The sequence below is a fragment of the Eleutherodactylus coqui genome, chromosome 11 (assembly GCF_035609145.1).
Source record: "Eleutherodactylus coqui strain aEleCoq1 chromosome 11, aEleCoq1.hap1, whole genome shotgun sequence".
Taxonomy (NCBI): Eukaryota; Metazoa; Chordata; class Amphibia; order Anura; family Eleutherodactylidae; genus Eleutherodactylus; species Eleutherodactylus coqui.
Window position 1 is genome coordinate 118,870,939 of NC_089847.1, and position 24,665 is coordinate 118,895,603.

At 42.9% G+C, this 24,665-nt stretch overlaps 1 protein-coding gene across 2 annotated transcripts in view; it reads right to left on the minus strand.

Moving 5' to 3' along the window:
• Positions 1–4,879: 4,879 nt before the first annotated feature.
• Positions 4,880–24,665, minus strand: part of CREB3L1 (cAMP responsive element binding protein 3 like 1) — an 88,085-nt gene continuing 68,299 nt past the window's right edge. The window contains exons 4-12 of one of the 2 annotated variants that reach the window (XM_066583404.1): positions 23,416–23,491; positions 22,397–22,554; positions 22,100–22,249; positions 20,536–20,594; positions 20,268–20,336; positions 17,006–17,105; positions 14,792–14,918; positions 6,675–6,885; positions 4,880–5,545 (exon numbers count right to left, since the gene is read on the minus strand). In XM_066583404.1, coding sequence (XP_066439501.1) covers positions 5,521–5,545; positions 6,675–6,885; positions 14,792–14,918; positions 17,006–17,105; positions 20,268–20,336; positions 20,536–20,594; positions 22,100–22,249; positions 22,397–22,554; positions 23,416–23,491 — 975 coding nt within the window. In that variant the 3' untranslated portion in view covers positions 4,880–5,520. The remainder of the gene's footprint in view (positions 5,546–6,674; positions 6,886–14,791; positions 14,919–17,005; positions 17,106–20,267; positions 20,337–20,535; positions 20,595–22,099; positions 22,250–22,396; positions 22,555–23,415; positions 23,492–24,665) is intronic. The other variant, XM_066583405.1, reaches the window with a different exon arrangement.

Genomic DNA, 24,665 nt, shown 5'->3' on the forward strand with positions numbered 1-24,665 from the left:
CACTTGAGATGACATGATATCACATTCAGGAAATGTGAAGATAGTGGGGAAGAACTATGCGTCAATTTGGTTGGTCAATTTGCACCACCAGCTATGTATGTTATACATTTGTGAGGTGTCATTTATAGGAGGCTCCACACAGGTGTCCAGCTGTCTCACAACCAGTTACAAACTACCAGACTGAGTACTGCTGTATCTAAAGCAAATGAGGCCACAGGGGTTTGTGAGGCATGTAGTCCGCCCGTAACCCCTCATTCATTGTATAGGGATGAAGGACCTGTGATTACATCACTGTCATGAGATTTTGCTGGTTTAGAACCTGCGATGACATCACCATCATGTGATGAAGCTCAGAGACCATGTGTATGATCACATGACGGGGACATCATCACAGGTCCTGTGTTTGATATATGCTTTAGGACCTGTGATGATGTCACCGTCATGTGATCAGGGGGTGGAGCATGTGAAGCACTCACACACTCACGGACAAGTGGTTATTTTGATGGCATTTTAAAGTGCTTATAACATGGTTGTTATCCAATGTTGTATCACATAGATTTACAATATAAATTGGTTAAGTTAGTCCAGATAATGCCATAGTAAGTATAACAACTTACAATCAAATGAGCAACAATTAAGTCCTAGAAAAAGAGGGTAAGAGAAAAGAAAAAAGAAGAAGAATAAGAGAACAAAAGAGGAGGGAAAGCGGGGGAATTAGGTGAATGTTATGACAATTTAAGTTAATAAAGCTTGAAAGTTGGGAATCTGCTGGAAGAAGATCAAGGAGCTCCAAACAGTAGTGAACTTTTCTGGGAGACCCAGGTCCTCAGCCATCAATTCCTCCATCGCCATTATTTCATTAACCTCCTGGGTCCACTCAACAATTCAGGGGGTCTTGCGCTTCTTCTAGTGTCTGAGTATGACAGTATGTGCCGCCACCAGGAAGTGGTGTAGGAGATCTTTCCTTATGGAAGCAATTGAACCAGGTAATATGGAGAGGAGAGCAATTTGTGGAGTCACTACCACAGGATGATTGATGACTTTTGTGTATGTGGAGAATACAGAGTCTTAAAAGGGCCTAAGTGAGGAACAATCCCACCATATATAAAACATGGATCCTAGGCCCAAGCCACACCTCCAGCAATTTATGGAGACTGAAGGGTAGATGCAATGTAAGCACACTGTATGTGTCATTTATAATACAGGTATCTTTATTTGTGACAGAGGGGCTTTTGGGCTCCATCAAGCTCCAGGGCCCAGGAGAAATTGCCAGGACGGTCTGGGCCAAATGGAGAAGAAAAGTAAAGGCGGCCTGCACATTGGAAGATTTGCATTGTAGAATCCGGAGTGGGCGTCGACTTCCGGATTATGCAGCAAATACCTGTCATAGAAAGCTATTGATGCTATGGAAAAGCGATTTTTTTTTCCTGCCCATGAGCGGAAATCAATCGTAATTCTCTGCCCGCGGGGAAAAAAAGAATCGCAGCATGTTCTATTCGTAGGTGGATTCTGCGCAGATGTCTGTCATTGAAGTAAATGGAAGTCACCCGACTTGCGGCCCATCTGCAAGCATCATTGTAGAAAGGTCGCGGGATCCTAGTGACGGCACGGCATTATCTGTACTGCGGATGTGCACCGGCCAGCACATCCATAATACAGATAAGACGACTGTGGACAGGTACACATAGGTCACCGGCAGTGGAATCCGACCCGTCCGTGTGCAGGCGGCCAAAGTGAGTCACCAGATTGAATATTTTTTCAGCCAATATTTGTTTATTGCAAGATGTGTTTAAATCTCTTTCATTACAGGGTAAAGGCCAATTTATACCAGCAGATGATCGCTCAAAGATCGCTCAAACGACAGTGACAGCTTTGAGCGATCATTTTGCATAAACTTTTAAATAGCTACTCAGCTACTTAAGAGCAATTAAGCATGCAAATAAAGCCTTAGCTGAAAGCAGTTAATAGCCCGAGGGCTCTTATCTGCTTTCAGTTCTTTTGTTCTCCAGCGGTAAACAATGCTATCAGCACTACCCGCGTAGAACTGCTGATAAGACTGAACGACGATTTTTAGGTTGGACTGAATTTAACGATCAGGTAGCAGTGCACGAAAAGTGCACTATGGCCGCGCGTTTCGATGCAACGACTATTGCTCAAACGATCGCTTTTTAGCGATTTTTGAGCGATCATCGCTCTGTGTAAATGAGTCTTTAGATGTTTTTTAATTGATTCTAGGGGTTTTGGGGGAGGGCGGTGCAATTTACCTAATTTGTTTAGGGCACCATGTCCCGGTCCTGAATCTATCTATCCTACATCAGATAGCCCTATCTAACAGGACATTTCATGATTTGCCACCTGTGTTCTGTCTATCACAGTGTACAAAGAGAAAAGAGGTCTCATAAAAGGGATTAAAAATGGTCCCCCTTCTGGTGCTTCGTAATCCTGCTGCACCCCCTATGAGCGGAGAATAGAGGCCTTGTTGCTTGTTGGCCTCCATCTCTTATTCAAGATCCATAGACTGATTGCCCACACCTTGTTTTCTTATATAAGTGATGCCCAACCTTATTACCATAAGGGAACCCCTAGTGCTACTCCCACCTCAAAGAAGCTCAGTGTAGGGGCAGGTAAAGCATTTTATGATAATGTCCAGTGCTGCAGTTTAGCTCGGACATACTTACTGCATTGCAGAGCATTCCTTGAAGCCTGAAATTAGTTTTCCTCTCCTATTGTTGCAGTGACTCTTGTTGCTGCGCTCTGGGCAACTCATCAGGGCAAAAGGAACCCTGCATGGAAAACACTGGTACCGATATGTGCTGTTTTATCTGCAGTATCTCCAGATTGTCACAAGGTGGCGACATTCTGTCTTATTAAGCACTTTGGAAAACTTTTAAGGGAAGTGCATTAACTTTCTTAGACAGAGAACATCTAATAAAACATCTTACGATATGACATATATATATTTATCACTGATATTTCTTAGATTTCTTTCTGTAATCCATCCGGAAGTGTTCAGCTTTAGGGGTACTAAAGCCGGGATGCATATTTGTCTGTGCGTGTCTACCTGCCTGTGCGAGTTGTACCCGAGAGGCTCAGGCACAACTTGCATTGGACAGCACACGGACACATGCAAGACTGGCCCCACCTCACCATTGCAGGTAATGGTATACTTTTGAACAGTTCAAGAGGACCTGTTGGCTCTTCTAAACATGTGCGTTTTAGTAAATACTGGCTTTCGCAAGTGTTTTGCAGCATCTTTTCTTGCAACACTTCATTGTGCCATTTCTTTTATTACTACTAGAAATATATGAATATTTTGACAGGTTGGTGTTACCATTTGGGAGCTTGTCACTACAATGATAGCACTGATTGGACAATAACAGTGTGTAAGGACACCCCCCCCAACTGGTAACACCCACCTGGATATGTATGCATATAATATACTACCAAAAGTAATTGGTCACCTGTACAAGAATCAGAAGTAGTCTTTCTTTACATATGTTAATATTTAGTGGGGCCTCATTGGTCTTAATGACATCAGATACTGTCCGTGGCATACTTTCTACTAACGTCTGATAAACTTCAGCTCGTATTTCCCTCCATTCATCCTACAAATGTCTAGCGAGTTCTATCAATGAAGATGCATCGACCCGTCTACAGTGGTGCCAGGAGCATCGTCATTGGACAAAGAATGTTCTATGGACTGATAAATCACGCTATTTCATCTTCGCATTAGATGGACATACCTGGGTATGGAGGATGTCTAGGCAATGCCTTCTTCCTAAGTGTGTTGTACCAACATTTAAGTACAGCGCAGGTTCTGCTATGGTCTTTGGATATTTTACGTGGCATGGTCTCGGTTCGTTGATTGTAGTGACAAGAACCATGAACACGGAGGTGACCCTGACATTCTAGACAATAACCTGCTGCTGACAATGTAGTAATACTCTGAGAATGGTCGGCCATACTTCCAACAAGACAACGCACCTTGTCACAAATCCAACGCTGTTTTACATTGGTTTGAGGATATGGGTGTTCCACAATTGGACTGGTCTGCGTAAAGTCTCAACCTGAACCTACTGGACATCTTTAGGACAATCTGGAACATACAAGCAGCATCCATCTTCTTTGAGAGAACTCACAAGACATTTGCAGGATGAATGGAGGGAAATACCAGCTGAGACGTTAGCAGAAAGTATGCCACTAATGTCATTAGCGCCTAAAGAGCCCCACTGAGTATTAACATATGGAAATAAATACTACTTCTGATTTTTGCTCAGGTGTTCAATTACTTTTGGTAGGATAGTGTACATTTCCAGGAGGAAAGAACAGAACAATGCCGAATGCCAAGAAAAGATGCTCCAGAATGACTATTTCATGAAGAAGTGTTTACTAAAACAGACACGTCAGGAGAGCCGACAGAACCTCTTTATTATAGTAAGACTTTTATTATTAATGCTCCTGGATATTGGTGTAACAGTGGAAGTGCCTTAGTACAGACTCACCAGGGACCCGGCGGAGTTGGGGCTATAGAAGTGCTGGGAGAGGCCGCTGTTCCTGCAGTCGCTGAAGCGATGTTTGATCTCATTAGGTGAATGTGATCTGTCAGCGGCAGGAAGGATGATTAGGGATTACTGGAGTCACTGCTCACTGACTTTTCCATGTCTGCAAACATCTGCAGCTGACTAGTTAACCCCTTGCTGCTCAGCTAAGCATGCACCTGATTGCACACACACACCTCCATGCATTATGCAACATCTGTGTTCTTGGGATTTTTATCTCCCTTTTGGCCTTATTTCCCTGCAACCATCCCTCTCCAGCTTTGACCCGTTTTGTGTCCCCCCCTCCCCGTTCAGTGATTCACACCGGAGACGCGAACTGCTGATGCTATTGGTTTTTTTTAATTATTTTGCTTGACTGAAGCAGGCAGAGAGCGGAGATGAGAAGAAGAAGCATATAAATCGGTATCCGAGCAGACAAAGCTTGCGTTAACTATCAAATCTTCTCCAGAAATCCAGGTGTGTCCTGTACAAGGGAGAGAGCCAGGGAGAGGGGGTCCAGGCTGGTGAGATTATGGGCAGAGCAAGGCAGCTAAAAAAGTCATTTCCTGGCAACAAATGGGGATTATTGACTGTAAGAAGAGGACTTGCTTTCCATAAAGTCTTAACTAGGAATTGGGTTCCTTATTGTGCAAGATGGAAGACTGCGCTTTCAGCTACTCCTTTGGTGTGTAGAAGAAGCCGCAGTCGGTGTCTCCCTCCACACTCGTTGCCTCGGGCACAAAAAGGGCAGTTGTGTCAGCTCTATGTTGACAAAGTCTCTGCACACATTATGTTGATGCCATGGTGCTGCAGGCCGAAATCTGTTGGGGGTTTGAGATTCTGTGCTGGGATCACCGTAGTGTTTTAGTCTCTGATTCCAGAATGGCCAGCGTCTTGTTTTTGCTTTTTTTTTGTTGTTAACCCTCCTGCTCCACCCACATATAGTGCTCAGCTTTCAATCCTTCTCCCTTTGCCACCAACTCTACAAGAACTCAGAACCTCTGCCCCTGCGAAGGAGAAAAGGTCACAGTCAGTTGTGAATTTATCGCATCGGACATGTTGTCACACATTTACATAACGCAGCCTGAAGCTTAGTTGCACATTAGTTATGGAGCTACAATTTCCGGAACGCTCTGTTAAAAACTGCAACAACAATTCCTGGATGTTGGGAAAAGTAGTTCAAAAATAGGATACATTTTATCAAAAAATATTATTAAGATCAGTCAGTTAGCCTGCCTGCTTATAGTTTCCAGGAGTCATACAATATTCTTTTCATATTGCACAGAGCTAATGAACTGACTGGCTCTTTTATCAGAGCCCCCCCCCCCACCTCCCCGGCATTGTCACAATTGGAGATTCCCTGTATGGTAATTGGACGTGTGACCCCCGGGCTGCAACATACAATCACGTTGATGACAAGTTTTCCGTGGATCAGTTTCAGTGTGAATCCACATTAAATGGGAAAATCCAGCGATCTGAGTGATTCCAACGAGTTTTGGTCATTGGTGCTAGACTAGCCGGGGCCGGGATGTTACTGCCAGCCTTATGGGGTTTTCTCATGTAAAGTTGTAGAGAGTGTACTGAAAATGGCATGATCAAGGAAAAACATCCAATAAAAGGGAAAGCTGTGGACATAAGAATTCATTGGCAATAGGGGTCAGAGGAGGATGTCAGGAATCTGGTGGCGCACAGTCATGAGCAGCCGAATACAACACTGGGGCTCCAATAACATGTCTGAACATACAACTTGCCGTTCCCTATCGCACATGGGCTATAACAGAAGACAAGCAGGTCCAGAGCCATTGTGTCTAAGAGGTACAGAAAGGCAAGACTCCGTTGGACAAAACAGTGCAAAGATTGTATCACTGTGGAAAAAACATTGTCAGCTAAAATGAATCCATATTTCCGTTGCACCGTGCTGATGGGAGGTCAGAATTTGGTACAAGCAGCATGAATCGATGACCCCTTTCTATCAGCTGGTCAGAGCATGTCAGTATCACCATCTAATTTGTGACAACTTCAAGAAGTTTCTTGTCCGCAGGGGCCGATATTCCTGTGCAACAATTTGTAATAAAGCAAAATATATTCTAAGGTACCTGATCCAAGATAGGCATAAAGACCAATGTGAATGCTCACCCCTCTTCCTGGCGTGTGACTCTTCCATGTGTCTGGTTCTTCCGATCTGTTTGTCCAAAGTACATGTCCCTTTCGTAAGCCGTGTTTTCGAGATGCTCGCTGAGAGATGCTGCGTCAGAGGTCCATTTTCTGTGGTCTCCCAAACCTGTGGTGGGATCCTCTGCTGAAACTCCAGCTCCTTCATCGTAGGACAAGAGGCTTCGGGAGCGGACTGAAAAAGAAAATGTACATTACAATAAGTTCTCTTATCTACGTTCTACACTTAATTAACAAAAATGATCCAAAAATCGTTGTATTCCTTTACTTGACATTTTAACATTACAGTATTACGTCCTGTAGATTATATCAAACAACCTGGAAAGCTGCTCTCATGTTAGCGTTGTGTTGGAAACTAAACAGTCAAATCTTTAGGGTACCGTACATCACTGTCAATCTGATTCACTGTAGTCAAAGTATGAGACATCTACAGTATATGGTTTTAAGTACTAATCAAAAATGCTCTTTTTAGTTTTAAAGGTATTTTTCCCAAGTGATGGTATCTGCTACACAACACACACACGGATAACGCCAGTGAAAAAAAGAATTTCAGCCAGATTTGATAATTTTCCAACTCGTTAAGGGGTTAAACGTACATGTTCATGTATAAGAATTGTGGTCCACAACCTTTGCGTCATGTCCATATACTCGAAGTAATAGAACAATGGTCTGACTGAATGACATGTAAGAACACAAGACATGAAAGGTACTAGATCTACTAGACAGTACCAGAGACAGAATAAGGTACTGTAGGGGAGTCTGGGACCTTTCCCTGGATCCGCCCTAACAGGACTAGAAAGGGAAGTGGAGCACCCACCCTGAAAAGGGCGACCCCACAATAGAAACTTGGCTAGATTCCTTTAAATCCTTGGATGTTAAACGGGAAAGAAGGACTATAGAAGAAATGAGCAGAAACAGACCAAAATCCCAATGTGAAAAGGAAAGTACAAAGGAGTTATAAAAAAAAACAAAAAACAAGCCCTAGGTTAGCGTCCAAAGGAGAGTATAGTTAGTACCAAAGGGGAAGGCCAAAAGTCAAAGTAAGAACTTCAAAAGTCATACACAGAAAACCAATTCCACAGTATAAGTACAGAACCACCAAATACCTACTAAGGTTCTATATAGAACAGTATAACCGGCGTTCTCTGGAATAAATACTCTAAAAAGAGACACTGATAGGCTGACCGAGACAAATGACAGCTCAGCCAGTCTATAAGTAAAACAATGTAGGCACATCACATGGTCTGGCGCTGATGTGGGTGATGTGATGTAGGACCCATGCAAGTACACAGAGGATATCAGCGCTAACAGCAACTTGATACATCTGCTCACACACACTATTTTAGTGCCATGCTGTATCATCATCTCCTATGTACTAGTTTACTGTTGGGGTAATTGCTATGCCATTAGAGTGAGCCAGCAGACCACGTTGCTGCAGCCCAGCTTCAGTTGAAGAAGAGTTCCTGATTGGCCAGCCTCTCTTTAAATATTCCAGGCTTCTGCAGTGTGCTGCTGGTTATAGTGTAAGCTACATGCATTTTAATCCACTGTTTCTTTTATCCTTCTAGTATCTTGTTCCTACTCTAGCTTTGTTACTTGTCAATGTAGTTTTGTTTCTGTGGTTATTTCTAGTCTGTTCCTTGTTTGTATCTGTCTTGTCTTGCTTTTCAGTTCTGTTCTCAGTTTGATTTTCTTGTCTCTGGGTCTTGGTACCCTGTTGTTGTCATGGTCAGTGTTTCAGATAGACATTCCATTAGGGATTGTTTTATGGATACTCAGGGACAGTGATATCTGGTGTTAGGGTCAGCATCAGGGATAGATTAGAAGAACTTAGGGAAAGCTTGCTTTAGGGTCATTTCATCAACTGTTCACCATCACCCATCTTCTCCATTATCTGACTACCATCACCATCATCTGTTTTTGCTATCCTCTGATTACCATCACCATTCTGTTGGCAAGTACCATGCCATTTGTTGGCAAGTACCAATATTTGCATCTTTGTTACCTACTAGCTTGGCCATACTGTAAGTTCTAGGAGCATCTGACTACTCAGAGACACTGTTAGTAACTGGGAAATACAAATGCTATTTGTGAAGTCCAGTTGTGTCATCTTTTGTTTAATCTGTGCCGTTACAGTTATGGAGGTTCTCCACTTTGAAAAATCTGTTTCTGCTAGAAATGATCCCCATCAATAAGTTGATCAAAGAGTTTTCTGCTGGTGGGACCTCCAGTGATTAGCTGTAACCTGTTGGAGAACCCAGTCACAAGTGTTCAATTCTCCTGCAGCGCCACCACAGGGGAAATTAAGCATTACACAGTTCCTATTGAAATCAATGGGTACTTCATGTAATGCACTAATATGTCAGGTCTTCCAGAGACAGGTATGTATTTTGCAGACTCTGCTTGCTCCAGCTCATAGGTGAAGGTTACCCCTCTATTAATTCAGAATGTCCCAGTAGTGTATTTGAAAATGGGTTTTCTATAAAGCAGACAACTTTCATGTTCAGCCGTCTACACTGGAGAGTGGAATCTTTCTTTACATTCTTTCCAGGACACATTTTTATCTACTGGAAGTAAATAATGAAGGTTCCTATTAAATGACAGCAAACAGAGACCTTGAAAACCACAAGAGATTGGTGCAGAAAGTATATTAGAAAAATTGTAAGACTTTTCATTATACAAAGAATAACCTTTATTTGCTGAAACCTGACCCCCCTTAACCTCTCTACTGATTACCCTCCATTCATTCTACAGGAAAACCACATTGCAGTTTTGGATGAACAGCGCTCGCTCTACTTCTAACGTTTGTAGCTCCGGTTTTATCAAGGTTACAGACATGTCTTTGGTCTTATTGCAAAGCCTCAATAAAATCGGCTCTACAGCCATTTGAATTGAGAGTGTGAATGCTGAATTTACTGTTCTCATTTAACTCCTTAAGGACCAGGCTGTTTTGTACCTTAAAGGGGTTGTCCCGCGAAAGCAAGTGGGGTTATACACTTCTGTATGGCCATATTAATGCACTTTGTAATGTACATTGTGCATTAAATATGAGCCATACAGAAGTTATTCACTTACCTGTTCCGTTGCTAGCGTCCCCGTCTCCATGGTGCCGTCTAATTTCAGCGTCTAATCGCCCGATTAGACGCGCTTGCGCAGTCCGGTCTTCTCCCTTCCGAATGGGGCCGCTCGTGCCGGAGAGCTGCTCCTTGTAGCTCCACCCCGTCACGTGTGCCGATTCCAGCCAATCAGGAGGCTGGAATCGGCAATGGAGCGCACAGAGCCCACGGTGCACCATGGGAGAAGACCCGCGGTGCATCGTGGGTGAAGATCCCGGCGGCCATCTTACTAAGGTAAGTAAGAAGTCGCGGGAGCGCGGGGATTCGGGTAAGTACTGGAGGTTTTTTTTTTTTTACCCCTGCATCGGGTTTGTCTCACGCCGAACAGGGGGGCTATTGAAAAAAAAACAAACCCGTTTTGGCGCGGGACAACCCCTTTAAGGATCAGACACCTTTTAAGGATTTTACCCATGTGGCGGTTTTACTGCCCTATTTTTTTTTCCTTTAGCTATCAAAATTATTTTTGCTGCGTTTTTTTTTCCCGTGACATATAGGGCTATATTTTTAATATCTTTTTTTACTGACTTTTTTTTCTGTTTTTCAGTTTTATTGGGAGTAAATTGCTAAAAAAATGATTTTTTTTAACATTTATAGTTATTTTTTTTAAATTTAGTATATTTATGCTAAAATAAAGTATGGGGACGGTTTCCTCTATTTATTTTGGATGTTTTGATATATTGTATGTATGGTTTTGGTTTACAGGGCGCATACGGCGACGGTTTTTGTTGGCGTCTGCTTTGTGTTATTCTCTTTCTTTTGTATGCATTGTTGTTTTATTCTGTTATTTTGTTTTACTGATGTATGTAATTGTGTTTTTTACTATCTATGTCCCCCATGACATTATATAAGACCTCTGGGGGACATTCTTTTTTTTTTTATTTGACACTTTCCCACTGTAGCTGGGGCATCCATAGGAGCCCCAGTTACAGGGGAAAACAGCCCCTACAGTGACATTAGTCACTGGCAGAGCTATCCAGGGTCTAGTATGACCCTCCAGCTCTGCTGTAGCAGGGAACCCAGGCAGTCACATGACCCCCCAGGCTCGCAATGTGAAAGTTACATGTTACTTTCACTTTTAGTACACAGTGCTCATTGAGCACTGTGTACTCGGGGGGAGCAGAAGGCAGGAAGGGTTAAAAACCACTAGTGATGTAGCATACACTGCCTAGCATGGAATGCCAAGCGATCACTGAGACTGCACATGCATACTGTCTCGCCGCAAGTGTTCAGAAAGGATGCTTTGTCACTGGAAGAGAAAGAATCGTCCGGCTTGCAGTGAGATGGACTGCAGGACCCAAGAGAAGATCGTCAAGAAGAAGATCCTGTAAGAAGACTGACGGGGGAGCAATAGGTAAGTATTGATTATTTTTTTTTTAATGAGAGAACCCCTTTAAGCCTGTGTTGCAGAGGAGGGGAGGGGGGAAGTGACATGTAGGCAGGGCAGCAGATACCATTCTGTGATTCTTCTGCCTTTTCTTCTGTCCTGAGGCAAGGACATCATGGACTTTTGTTCATGTTTTCACTCCCTCCCCCCATTATGGATAAGAACATATTTTCTCTCTGATTGTCCAATATGGGGTTCTTTTTCTGCAGAATAAGAGTGCAAAAAGATGAGCGCTTGTTCATCTAATCACTCTTCTTCATGCTTTTACCGCAGATGCCACAATGGTGCTGTAGGTCTGCACGGTATACTACCTGTACTTGTGGTGCAGGAACCTTATACAAACTTTATTTGTGTGCAAGTTTAATACTAAGCAGACATCATGGGTACTTCATTAGTATTTCTCAACTCTGTAAGGGTGCATTCACATGGGCGTAAGAGCTATATCGATCCAAGAAACTCAGACTGATATCGCGCTTGTAAAATTGCACTTCTGGATACGATGCGAACACAATGTGTTTTCGCATCAGTGTACTTGCGATGTTCATGTGCGTGAAAAAAATCACAAGAATATTTCGCAGGAGGGTGTATTCACCAATGTTATTGTGGAATACTTCGTCCCGTGTGAAAGCGCTCTCACTTTCCACATAAAGCATTTTCCTCCTGCATGCTACTGGGAACTGGTGTATGTATTTGCTATTGTACTTTTGTGTCAGTTAGGTGTGGCCATTTTTCAGTGTTTTTCAGCCATTGCTGACTGGGGCATCTAATCGGTTTTACAGAAAAAGTCAAAAAGAAAAAAATAGTGTTTTACTACTTACACAATTCTTTAAATATTAAAAAAATAAAATCACATATAATTGGTATCACCACATCTATAAGAGCCCGTACTATAAAATATGGCACTAGTCATCCAACCCAGTAAATTCCGTTAAACAGATTAAATCTTAAAGAAGAAATATTTCATCTCGCTTCCCAAAAACAGAAATAAAAACAATTAATGATATGAAGAGAAACTGCAAGTTGTCCCGTAAAAAAACAAGCCCTCCTACAGCTGTCGATGGAAAACTAAATGTGACACTCAAAAAAAATAAATCTGAAGGTAAACTAGTAAAACATTATAAAACCTCTATAAATTCGGTGTTGTAATCGTAATGGTGCGTAGAATAAAGTTAACGTAATATTTGTACCACAGGGTGAATGCTGTAAAAATAAATCCCCCAAAACATGAGTGAAATTGCTTTTTTTCCATTGCCATCCAGTAAAAAAGTTATTCAATACATTATATATACCCAAAATTGGTTCTTATCAAAACTAGAAGACGTGCCTCAAGGTACAAGGCGTCCCACAGCCACACTGATGAAAAACTAAAAAAGTTATCACACAAAAGCAGAAACAACTTACTAGTTCTAAGGGCTTATTCACACGTCCGTATATTGGCCGGGTTTTCACGCCCGGCCGATATACGGTGTCCCTTTCTGCAGGGGGAGGAGGCGGGCCAGGAGCAGTGCACTGAGCTCCTGCCCCCTCTCTTCGCCCGTCGCCACTATTTGCAATGGGAGGGGGTGGGGCGGAACTTAGCTCCACCCCTGTCCCACCCATTGTAAACAATGGAGAGGGGGCGGGAGCTCAGTGCACTGCTCCAGGCCCGCCTCCTCCCCCTGCAGAAAGGGACACCGTATATCGGCCAATATACAGACGTGTGAATAAGCTCTTAAGGCTAAAATTAGTTATGTCACTAAGGGGTTAAAAATTAAGAAAATATAATGCCGAATATATTTATATGAGACATAAATTCAAAATCTACAATAAAAAAGTTCAATTTCTGGATGGTATTTTCCAATGTTAGTGTGACTGTTGGGGGTTAAGTGTCATAGAGGAGCTAATCTCTGCTCCTCAAGGACTGATGGGTTGTGAAGAGGTTTGATCAGGTGTCTGTCGAATGGACAGTCATTTAATTAGCACGCTGTTCAACCCGATTCAGCGATGAGATTTCAAGCTCTGACAAAATAATTTTAGGTTTGTGATGGAAAAGTAGAAGGTGATTTATAAGTTCGGAGACCCAAATGCTTCAGTCTATTGGCTGTTCAGATCTATTGTTCTCACTGATCAGCTATTCCAAGCCTGGGGGCCGGGGGGTTCCATTTTTTAGGGATACTGATTGTATGCCTAGAAAAAAATCTGCGGTCCCTCTATATGCACAGTGATGTGAAGAGACCCGTCGGTGATTGTCTGGATGGGCAATGTATATGAGCATCAATGGACTACAAAGTTTCAAAAGTAAGTTTCACAAAACTCCTACACCAATTGGTATAAGTGACAGTTGAAATCAGCATGACTTTCACCATACCCTGCTACCTGTGGACAGGGCAGCTCAAAGGGATTGTATCACCCCAAATAAATTGTTATTAATTAAAAAAAGACACTAATTAACACAAATTCAGGGAGCACAAAACCTTCACATCTTTATCAGTCGACTATTTAAGTATGTTTTTATTTCTCTACTCATCCTCTTGTAGTATCCTTTTAAATGCAAATTAATCATATCCATGTCTGTGTCTTGTCATAATTTTATATATATGCATGCCTCTTCGGATCTATTTGATTACGCCTGAGGAAGGACCCTGAGAGGTTTGAAAGCTTGCTGTAACATCATGTATTTTTGTTAGCCATTAAAAGGTATCACATCTACAAGATTACTTGGTTTCTCTTGCTGAGAACAATCACAAGTTAGAACATATAATAGGAAAATAGACAAGGGGGTTTGTTTAAAACACTCCCCCCCCTTACATAGTTCTAATTTAGGTTGGCTTCACACAAGCGTATGCATAGTTGTGCATGCTAGCTCGTAGTGTTTTTGTGGAATCAACTCTACTTTTTAGCATGCGCATCACTGTATTTTACTGTACTTTTTGCGTCCACAAGGCATGTTCAAAAAGATCATTGGATTGAGCGTTGGATTGTTTACAAGGGGTGAAAAAAAAATTGCATCACACTAGTATGTACATGTGAGCACGATTAGAGTTTTAATTTTTCCTATTGAAAATACATGAGATTTGCGAGAAAAATCACATGTTCAGCAATGCAATGCGATTTTCTTGCAGGTCAAAAAAAAAATTTGCTGCCTGTTCTATTACTGGACATTCCCGCAGGAGGAATCGCCTGTTGTTTCCTATGGGACCTTGGAAAAAAAAAAATTGGTTTGCACTTGCAGGCCATGCGATGTGAATGCGAGGGCAATTTTTCCCATTGAAGTCTATTGGAAAACACTTGCAGTTCTTTCACGTGTGTGAAGATCGCAATTTCACAGAAGTTATGCGATTTTTAATTTAAAAAACCATGAAAATCAAACGTTGCGATATTGCCATCAATCAGGAAGTATCAGAGTACTATTAGGCTCTGTGCTCAGTGTAAAAAATGCAGCATTTGGGCTTTTTTTTAATGCAGATTGTGACCAAAAATGTAAAAAAATCCCCAAAAATTCTACAAAAATATGTTTAACACAAAAAATGTGATATATCATAATATGTCATTTTCTGATGACACGTTCCCTTTAAAGATCATTGCTCATTGAGGTGTCTTACTCTGGCTGAGGGTATACAGGTCAGGTGCCAAAAGAGGGGCTGATTTCACTGTCTGAGACCCCGAAGAGAACTCTGGAAAGGATGGAATCATGGAGCCAAAGGCAAGCATAAAACACAGTGCGACAACCTGCAGAGAGGAGAAAGAGGTCAGAGAGACAGTGTGCAAACAGGAAACTTGTTATAGTCTGTTAGTCTAGAGGTAACGCAACCCATTATGTGTTACATCATCCCAACGAGGAAGGGAGAGAGAGGGAAAGCAGGAGAAGCGTCCATTAATACACATGCATGAAAGCAACTAAAGTCAGAGATGAAGATTCTCATATAAGGCTGCAGATGCATATTCAGGCCCATAGGGGGCAGTATTATAATTGTTGAGCTAAAAAGCACAGGAGAAGGCTCCTCCAAAGGGAAAAGTAGCAGGGAATTAAAGATGGAAGCCGTCTTTAGCACTTGATCAGAAGCGTACACAAACATCATAGGGACCCAAAGCAAAACTCAGAATGGGCCCAACCCCTGACTGAGAGCCTACTACCAATGGGGAAGAATGGGACCCCATTGTATCAACAGTTCTGAGTCCTGCAAGATACCCCACAAAGGTCTCTGATGGTAATACTCCTTCACATTTTACTGCAACTGGTTCAATCTGACAATATGGCGCTCTGAACAAAAAGGATTGTGCACCCCCGGTCTAGACTGAGTGGTTGACGTCTAAAGAGTTTTATGCTCACAGATTAAGGGCGCTTCCACATGTGTGTCGGAACTCCCAGCTGGAAGTTCCATCACACATCCGGCTGAAAATACCGGAAGAAAAAGTGGTGCAGGGACCTTGGAGAACGTTCAGCCACTGGTGCAGGGACCTTGGAGAGCATTCAGCCACTGGTGCAGGGACCTTGGAGAACGTTCAGCCACTGGTGCAGGGACCTTGGAGAGCATTCAGCCACTGGTGCAGGGACCTGGGAGAGCATTCAGCCACTGGTGCAGAGACCTTGGAGAGCATTCAGCCACTGGTGCAGGGATCTTGGAGAACATTCAGCCAGTGGTGCAGGGATCTTGGAGAACGTTCAGCCACTGGTGCAGGGACCTTGGAGAACGTTCAGCCACTGGTGCAGGGACCTTGGAGAGCATTCATCCACTGGTGCAGGGACCTTGGAGAACGTTCAGCCACTGGTGCAGGGACCTTGGAGAACGTTCAGCCACTGGCGTAGGGACCTTGGAGAACGTTCAGCCACTGGTGCAGGGACCTTGGAGAACGTTCAGCCACTGGTGCAGGGACCTTGGAGAACGTTCAGCCACTGGTGCAGGGACCTTGGAGACCGTTCAGCCACTGGTGCAGGGACCTTGGAGACCGTTCAGCCACTGGTGCAGGGACCTTGGAGAACGTTCAGCCACTGGTGCAGGGACCTTGGAGAACATTCAGCCACTGGTGCAGGGACCTTGGAGAACATTCAGCCAGTGGTGCAGGCACTCAAGAGAACATTCAGTCAGTGGTATAAGAACTCGGGAGAGCATTCAGCCAGTGGCACAGGGACCTTGGAGGGCATTTAGACAGTGGTGCAGGGACCTTGGAGAAAATTAATTTAGTGATGCAGGGACCTTGAAGAACATTCAGTCAGTGGTGCAAGAACTCTGGAGAGTATTCAGTCAGAGGCACAGAGACTTTGGAGAGCATTCAGCCACTGGTGCAGGGACCTTGGAGAACATTCATTCAGTGGCGCATTCACTGTTGGGAATATCCAGACACTTGATATCGTGGAGTAAATTTAGTCAATGATGAACAAAACCCAGAGGAAGCTCATTGAGTTAGTATTGTCATATGTAGGGATGATATGACTCTCAGTGACTGAATATGTAAGGTTCATAATTTCATTTCTAAACTGCAGTTCTATAATCTCCTGGCTGTTAGTAATAGTATGACCCATATAGAGCCAGTGCGAACCATGAACAAACACAACCTCAGATTACTATTTACAACGAGGCACAGATGTTAGTAAATGTAGATATAGTTATAATATATGTGCATACGGTACCAGAAATTAGCCGAAGACTCATTATGAAGTACACGGACCTTAGTATATCACAGACAAGAGTAACAGCTCTTCTGCCTATTAATATCACACATAAGCAGTACATTCCAACAGGAGATCTCCAAAGCTGATAAGGAGCAGCCACCATACTGCTCCACCATCACACAGGTCATCTTATCATAAGACCTACCATAAGACAAGTCCCTGTTTGGGTTGCTGCAAGTTTGCAGGGTCTTGGTAATTTTCCTGTTACTAAAGCCTGGAGCTTCTGCAACTGCTGCAGCAGAGACCTGGGGAACAGAACACAACTGAGGTGAGATTTCATCCTGTGCCAAATAACTCCACTTTCCCCGACTCCTAAATCTAGCTACTTATCAGGAAGTGAGGAATATAATTCCTAATAAGTTATTGCCATTTGTCAACACTAGATGGCACTACATTCCTACTTTCTTGAAATATAAAACTTGAATTTCTTGTCCAGCTTTCCACATTTGTCCATGCTGGGGGACAAAGCCTGGTTATATATCTTCCAGCGTGACCCAATACACCCAGTAAACATTTGTCTGCTATTTTTTCCTCCTATTTTCCAAACTTCACTTCTGTTGGTTCTGGTTAAAAATAAGACACATTTTAAGGTCAATAAAATAATACAAGTTGGGTTGTTGTAGTTGGAAATACACCGCATGGATGACTATTTACTGGACCGAGTGGGTCGAGCTGGATGATATTTTAGGTTTACTATTGTTTGGGAGATATTGATTCTCTGGCGCCTTTACACTTGGTCTGGGATTTGGTTCAAAAACGCTCTGTTGGTGTTGGTTTTGAGCGGAGTAACAGGGATGATGTTATTGTCATTAATTATATTGATATTTCCATGTGCATGCTTGTGTCCTCATGCCAGATCATAGCGAAGTACAATCACTGAGCTGCACAGAGGAGTAATACAGCACCAATAGAAGTCTAAAGGACCCAACTCTAATGTCATTCCATATGAATCCAACAGTAAAAAAAAATTAGTATCAGATCTTACATTGTGGAGGGTTCAGTAACACAGTGCTGTACTGGTGACCCATTTTGTGCCTCTGCAGTTTCTATGGGGTGTGGAAGAACAACGCAAATGGGCAGAGCACCATGTGTAAAGATCTAGAGTAGATGGTGCAGAGAAAGGTGCTGCCGTGCCCCCCTAGTGTAGCAACAATATGTATGAAGAAACATAGTGGAAAAGACTAGAGCTCTGGCACAACCTGATAGCGAGGAACTGGAATCCGAAATTGGAAGTGAGGTAGAGGTAATAAAAACGTTATTGATAACAATCAAGTGTAACACGTTTCGAGGTTGAGCGCCTCTTCATCGGACAGCTGGATGGTGAATTCTAATAGCTGATCTATTAGATCAGAGCTCTACTCTTTTCCACCACATTTCGTCATCCGTAGTCTCCATAACAAGAATTCTGACGTGTGGGGTATCTAAAGCAAACTTGTCACTGACAGGTCTGCTTTAACCAAAAGGGTATCAGCAATAAGCCAAATTGCCGGAAAACGGCCTATAAATGAGGTCTGAAATTTCTGAAAACACCTTGACAAGTTAGGGAAGGCGCCATCTGCACTAATTCATACTGAAAAGTCTTTGAAATGCGTTGCGTTAAAAGTGTAAAACCATATACATACTTTAAGATAATCATGCTTGTCTTGGGCAAAGATTTCACCTTCGGACAAATCCCTTTTTTTTAGAATGGCCCCTTAAAAATAAGTTTATCATATATGGTACTCCTGCTGAAGCCCCAGTGATTGTCTGTAATCTAGAGGGTAACCTTTAGAGATGAGCGAGCATGCTCGGTATGGGCAGTTATGCGAGAGAGCAACGCTATTTTTGAGTAACTGCATGCCCATCGGAGAAAATTCGAGGGGGGGGGGGCGGGGGAGAGTGAGAGAGATCTCTCTCTCCCCCCCGCAGCCCCCCCCCGAATATGACAAGCATGCAGTTACTCAAAAATAGCGTTGCTCTCTCGCGTAACTGCCCATACCGAGCATGCTCGCTCATCTCTAAGTAACCTTACATCCAGTGTTTAATTCCCCTGCAGCACCACCATTGGGGAAGTGAAGCATTACAAGGTGGGTGATTAAATCAATTGGCTGTCCAAGTAATGCATGACATGTCAGTTCCTCCAAAGCAAGAGACACTTTTTGTAGCTGCTCTCTACTCTAGCTAATAGATGATGGTCTTGAACAGGGAACCCTCCTCTACAAAAGTGGTCCAGAAGACAGGTCTACAGTTGAAAAAAGTGCAGAAAACCCCATTAATAGAAGAGGGTTCCTCATTCAAGACCATCATCTATTAGCCAGAGAAGAGAGCAGCAACAAAAAGTGTCTCTTGAATGCCCTAGTAGAATATTTTAGAATTGGTTTCTAATTTAAAGGGGCTGTCCAGGGAGGAGAAATACTAATACGGACCAGTGTACTGTCCAGACTTCCACTTCCAGCCTGGTTCTGATACTGGGTCACATTGTATAGCCCTTTCCTTGCCTATGACGTCAGCAATGGGGGGGCTGATTGTTCGGCTCATTTAAATAACTAGACCTGCCTCCTTCGTTGTCAGAGCCGATGTAGAGAAGGGGGCCGGCTTAGTTATTGAACTGAGTCAGACAACCAGCCTCCCGCAATAACTTCCGAGGCAAGAGAAGGTCCACATCACATGAAACAATGCTGGAACAGCCAGAAGTGGAGGTCTAAACACAGCTGGACCGGGAAATATTTGCCCTCTCTGGACAACCCTTTTCACCCTGGAACTGGTATGATTTTTTTTTACTCTATTACCTCTAAACTGCTGAAGGAGTCACAAATGAGTGTTAATCCCCTTGGAGAATTTTTAGTGGGAGAAGAAAGTGAATTTAACGGTTTGGTCTACAAAGCGCCTTCTGGAATCGCCACGTGAAGCCAAAATGTTGCATCAGCTATATTTGATTGATGTGGATATCATAAAGATATCTTGCGTCTGCTTTGTTACTGTTAGTTCTATTTAGGACAAGCCATTTGAAGCATGAGATGCCCAAGTGGCCCCTTAACCCTTTCCAATCCAATTTGTATTCTGGTTTTCCTAGGGGCCTTACTCTTTTTCTGCTGTTATAAAACAGCGCGATATGCTGGCTAAAGCCAGTACTGCATGAGGGGACACGTTGGATAGTCTCTGACAGCAGAGAGGCTGGCAATATACAGTAAGAGAACCCCGATGGACATCTTCCAACATTAGAGCTGTACAGCCTTAAATCATAATGTCTTTAGACGTCAGACAGTGGATTGGAAAGGGTTAACTCCCTACAGTGGGCTGTTCTAGCCAGAAGCTCTGTATCGTAATAATACTGCAAATATGGTATGAAAAAGTACTGCAAAATGCAAAAACTGTGTTGCCACCTTTCACCTATTTCTTTGTACGAGGTACCAGGACGTATACCTCACCTGTTAGCGTTCTCCAGAGTCTCCACCTTTTTCCACAGCTCGCTGTTCTGGGATGTGAACGATTCCACCCTGCAAGAGAGCAGTGGAGACATAATGCACAATGGACGCCAAGAAAGGTGCACAGGTCAAGTACTGGTGACATGGGAATTACAGTAACAATGCAAATAGCATGTATGACTGATGAACATCAGGGTGATTTACATGGTGCTATATCCTTGTACCGTACACAGTGACTGGGGCAAGGCTATACACACATTTCATAACTCACTTCTTTTCTAGACACTCCACATATTCCTTTTTCTTCCTCCGACTCTCCTGGGCTGAGATCTGTCAAAAACACAAAATTAAGTACACAATAACAATCTGGATTCTAGACAACTTACATCAGACTGTACAAAAACTATGAAGAATCAGCAGGAGTCATGTCCTAGGTTTCCACTATAAGGGCAACCCTGGACGCTGCTATGGGGCCCATAGAAAAAGTGTCTAACTCGGATTCATCCCATCACTCTACCTCATGGGTGGTCTGAACCCGCTCGGCAGAGGAGGTCCTAATCTGCAATTCCTTATACAGGGCTTGGAAGGTAGAAGAGTCAGCAAGTGTTGGAATGGGCAGTATGGAGTGGCACTTGGAGAGGGGTCTCAGTCATAGGTTCCATTCTCTTCTATACTGTATATTCTAAGTGATTGCAGTAGATTTTCTGGACCACTATTTGGCAGACAGGCTGGTGGCCCATGCTGATGCTAGTGATCCATTATGATGCAACTGTACTCCTGTACGGAGTATACAATAGAGTTAGATAGTCTACTGTCCCCAGGGCTGGAGTCAAGACTGATAGATAAATTTGTTATTGCAAACAATTTAACCCCTTAGTGACACAGTCTATTTTGGACCTGAGGAAGCAACAGTTTTTGGGTATTTTCATCTCCATTTTTGAAAAGCCATAACTTTTTAACTTTTCCATCGATGTAGCCACATGAGGGATTGTTTTTTACGTTGTGAGCTGTAGTTTGCATTGGTACCATTTTGGGGTACATATAATGTATTTTCTAACTTTTATTCCTTTTTTTTTTGAAGAGTGGGGTGTTTCATCATGAGTTTTAAATTACATGAAACTTCTCTGTGGGTCGATACGATTACGATGAAACCAAAATTATATATTTTTTTAAGCTTTTCCACTTTTGACCAATAAAACCCTCTCTTAGTTAAAAAAAAAATAAAAATTATATATATATATATACATACATACACATACATATAGGCAGATATATATATATATTTTTTTTGCATGGCTGCATTTAAAGACCCAAAACTTTTGTCTTCGGTGAGGACTTGTTTTTAGTGATAAGCTGTAGTATTTATTGGTACTATTTTGGGGTGAATATGACTTTTTTGATCACTTTAATTGCACTTTTTGGGAGATGAAATGAACAAAAAAAATTCCTTTTCAACTCCATTTTTTAAGAACGTTTGCCATGCAGGATAGAAAGTATGCTCAATTTTCTTGTGTCATTATAGAAGGGTTTAAATTATTTTTTTAAAGGTAAAGCATGAAAAAATGTGTTTTTCTACAATTTTTTTTTACGTGGTTTTATTTTGGACTATTTTCATTTTTTTATGTCCTTGTAGGGGACTTGAGATCTCAAGATTTCTTAAATAATGCACTGCAGTACTTGCAGTGTATTATCACTATTCCTGCCTAAAACAAGCCATGGCACACCGCAATTTCATGGTGGAGGGCTGATGATGTCACAGAGACAGCTCGAGTCAAATTTGTTAATGCAACCACTTCAGTAGTTTTTTTTTTATTTCCACAGGATCCTACTCTCACCTTGTTCTTTATCTTCCGACGCACTCTCTTGAGGGCTTTCTCTTCTGTTTTAGTGAGGGGAAGTTTGGTAGGAATCGGGTACCCCTCAGCCACTAGGGTGCGTCTTTCCTCTTCTGTTAGCAGGAGAGGTCCTGATGTGCCCTGTAGTTTCTACATGCAAAAATGAAAGAAGTGAAAATATGTAATACAATAGTGCCCAAAAACTGACAAAAACACCTCTTTTGCCCGTACAAGGACCAACAAGAAATCGAAGGGGAAGGCGATGACCTAAGCGCCTGTGAAACACATCATACTTACATGAGGAGCAGTGAGCAGCGGTGATGAGGAGATAGCATGAGATGACCGTGCTGCTGGACGGGCTGGACTTGGGGGTGGAAGAGAACGAGGACTTTGAGAGCCATCGCTATCACTGCTATGACTACTGGGTGGAGTAAGAGGCATGACCCCTAAAACATCTAGAGTAGGAAAGAACATAATACAATACTGTAACCAAAGTCCTGCCATGTATATAAAACCTTTCAGCCCAAGGACCCATTAGTTTTATTCTTCCTCCCCTAGAACCCTTTCCCCTTCAATTAGTAGAGTTATAGTTTAAGGGGATGTTTGGAACTTTGTGACTTTCTATTGATGTTCTATCCTCAATAGTTGATCAGAGGGGTTCTGCCACTCAGGATCACTACCACTCAGCTAGTTCCCGGGTCTACTGTCAGTGCCAGACGGCATTGGAAGTAGAAAGTACTGTTATTGCAGTGGCCCAGTTGGATACAGCAGGCACGGCTCCCATTTATTTCAATGGGAGCTGTGCCTGCATTGCAATATAAAGAGTGCAGTCTAATTCTAGTGTTGGCAGCAGTGCTAGGAATCACTGATCAATGGGCATCCTGAATGGCAGACTCTTACCAATCATCTATTGATGACCTATCCTGAGAATAGGTCATTAATACAAAAAGTCACAAAAGTCCCGGACAGCCCCTTTAATATTGTTCTATATCAGTAGACTTCAACCCGAGGATCTCCAGTGGTTGGGAAATTTCAACTCCCGGCATGCCTTGACAACTGCAGGCCATCAGGGCATACCAACAGTTGTAGTTTCCCAAGAGCTTAAGAGCCTCAGGTTGGTGACTACTGCTCTACATTTCCTTTGAAAGCCAAATTCCACAGCATTTCAAAGGGATAGTCCTCATTCCACCTGAGAGTGTCCTCAAACACCCACTTTTGAATCAAATTATCACGCCTTTGTGACCCAGTCTTGCAGAAATCATGAATAAATTACTATATAATATGTAAATTTACATTGTCCATTTATAATCACTTACCCGATGTTACATTTAGCAAGTGGTTTGGCATTCCTGGCTCTACTTTTATATGTGATATAGAATTTCGGGAAATGTTCTGTAAAAACACAAAAATTAGGCATGAATCACTACTTGCGTCTTCAGACCCTGTTATCATCATCACAACACGGTCACCATTTGCAAAAATACCCTTCTGTAGATTTCCATAACTTAGAACAGTGGTCTCTAAACTGTGGCTTCTCAGCTGTTGCAAAACTACAAGTCTAGTATGTTGTTGGACCCTGGAAACACCTCTAAACCAGTCAGGATTAAATTCATTTTTTAGTGCAAGTTTAACCAGTTGGATTTCAGAACCACTGAGTTTTAGACCAAAGTTGGCCAACAACAGTCAATGGGTCGTGGCAACTATTTAGGTGTTCACATGCAAACTCATTCAGAGTTAGGCCTTAGTCAGACGGGCGTTTTTTGCCGCGATTTGCGCATGCGCATGCGTCCGGCGATTTTATAAAACCATTGCTTTGCAATGGTATCGGACACATGAGCGCTTTTTATGCGCTCGTCCGATAAATTATAGAACAGAAATCGCAGATCGCACCTATCTGCGATCTGCGATTCCTGTTCTCTTCTCTATATGCGCTCAATGGGGCCGGCGGCAGCAGCGCCGACCCCATTGAGAACATATAGAAGACAAATCATTCTTCTCTGCCATAGCTGTAACAGCTGTGACAGAGAAGAACGATGTTCGCCCATTGAATTCAATGGAGCCGGCAATACAGCCGCTCCATTGAAAGCAATGGGCTGCCGGCGTGCGCAGGGTGAATTGTCGGGAAGGGCTTAAATATATAAGCCCTTCCCTGCAATTCATCCTAAAATGTGTTAAAATAAAAAAAAATTGTATACTCACCTTTCCGCTGCAGCCGGAGTCCAGCCGCGGCTGCTGTCAGTTCTCCTGAACTGCTTCTCGGCACTATTCAGCCGGCGGGGCTTTAAAATCCCCGCCTGCTGAATGATCTGCCTCTGATTGGTCACAGCCTGACCAATCAGAGGCAGGTTTCACTCACACACCCATTCATGAATTCATGAATGGGTGAGTGACTGCTGCCTCTCAGCGCTGAGCCAATCAGGGGCAGGTCTGACTCACATCCATTCATGAATTCATGAATGGGTGTGAGTGAGACATGCCTCTGATTGGCTCAGCGCTGAGCCAATCAGGGGGCAGGTCTGACTCACACCCCCTTCACACCCACTGCAGGACGGCCGCGCGGAGCTCC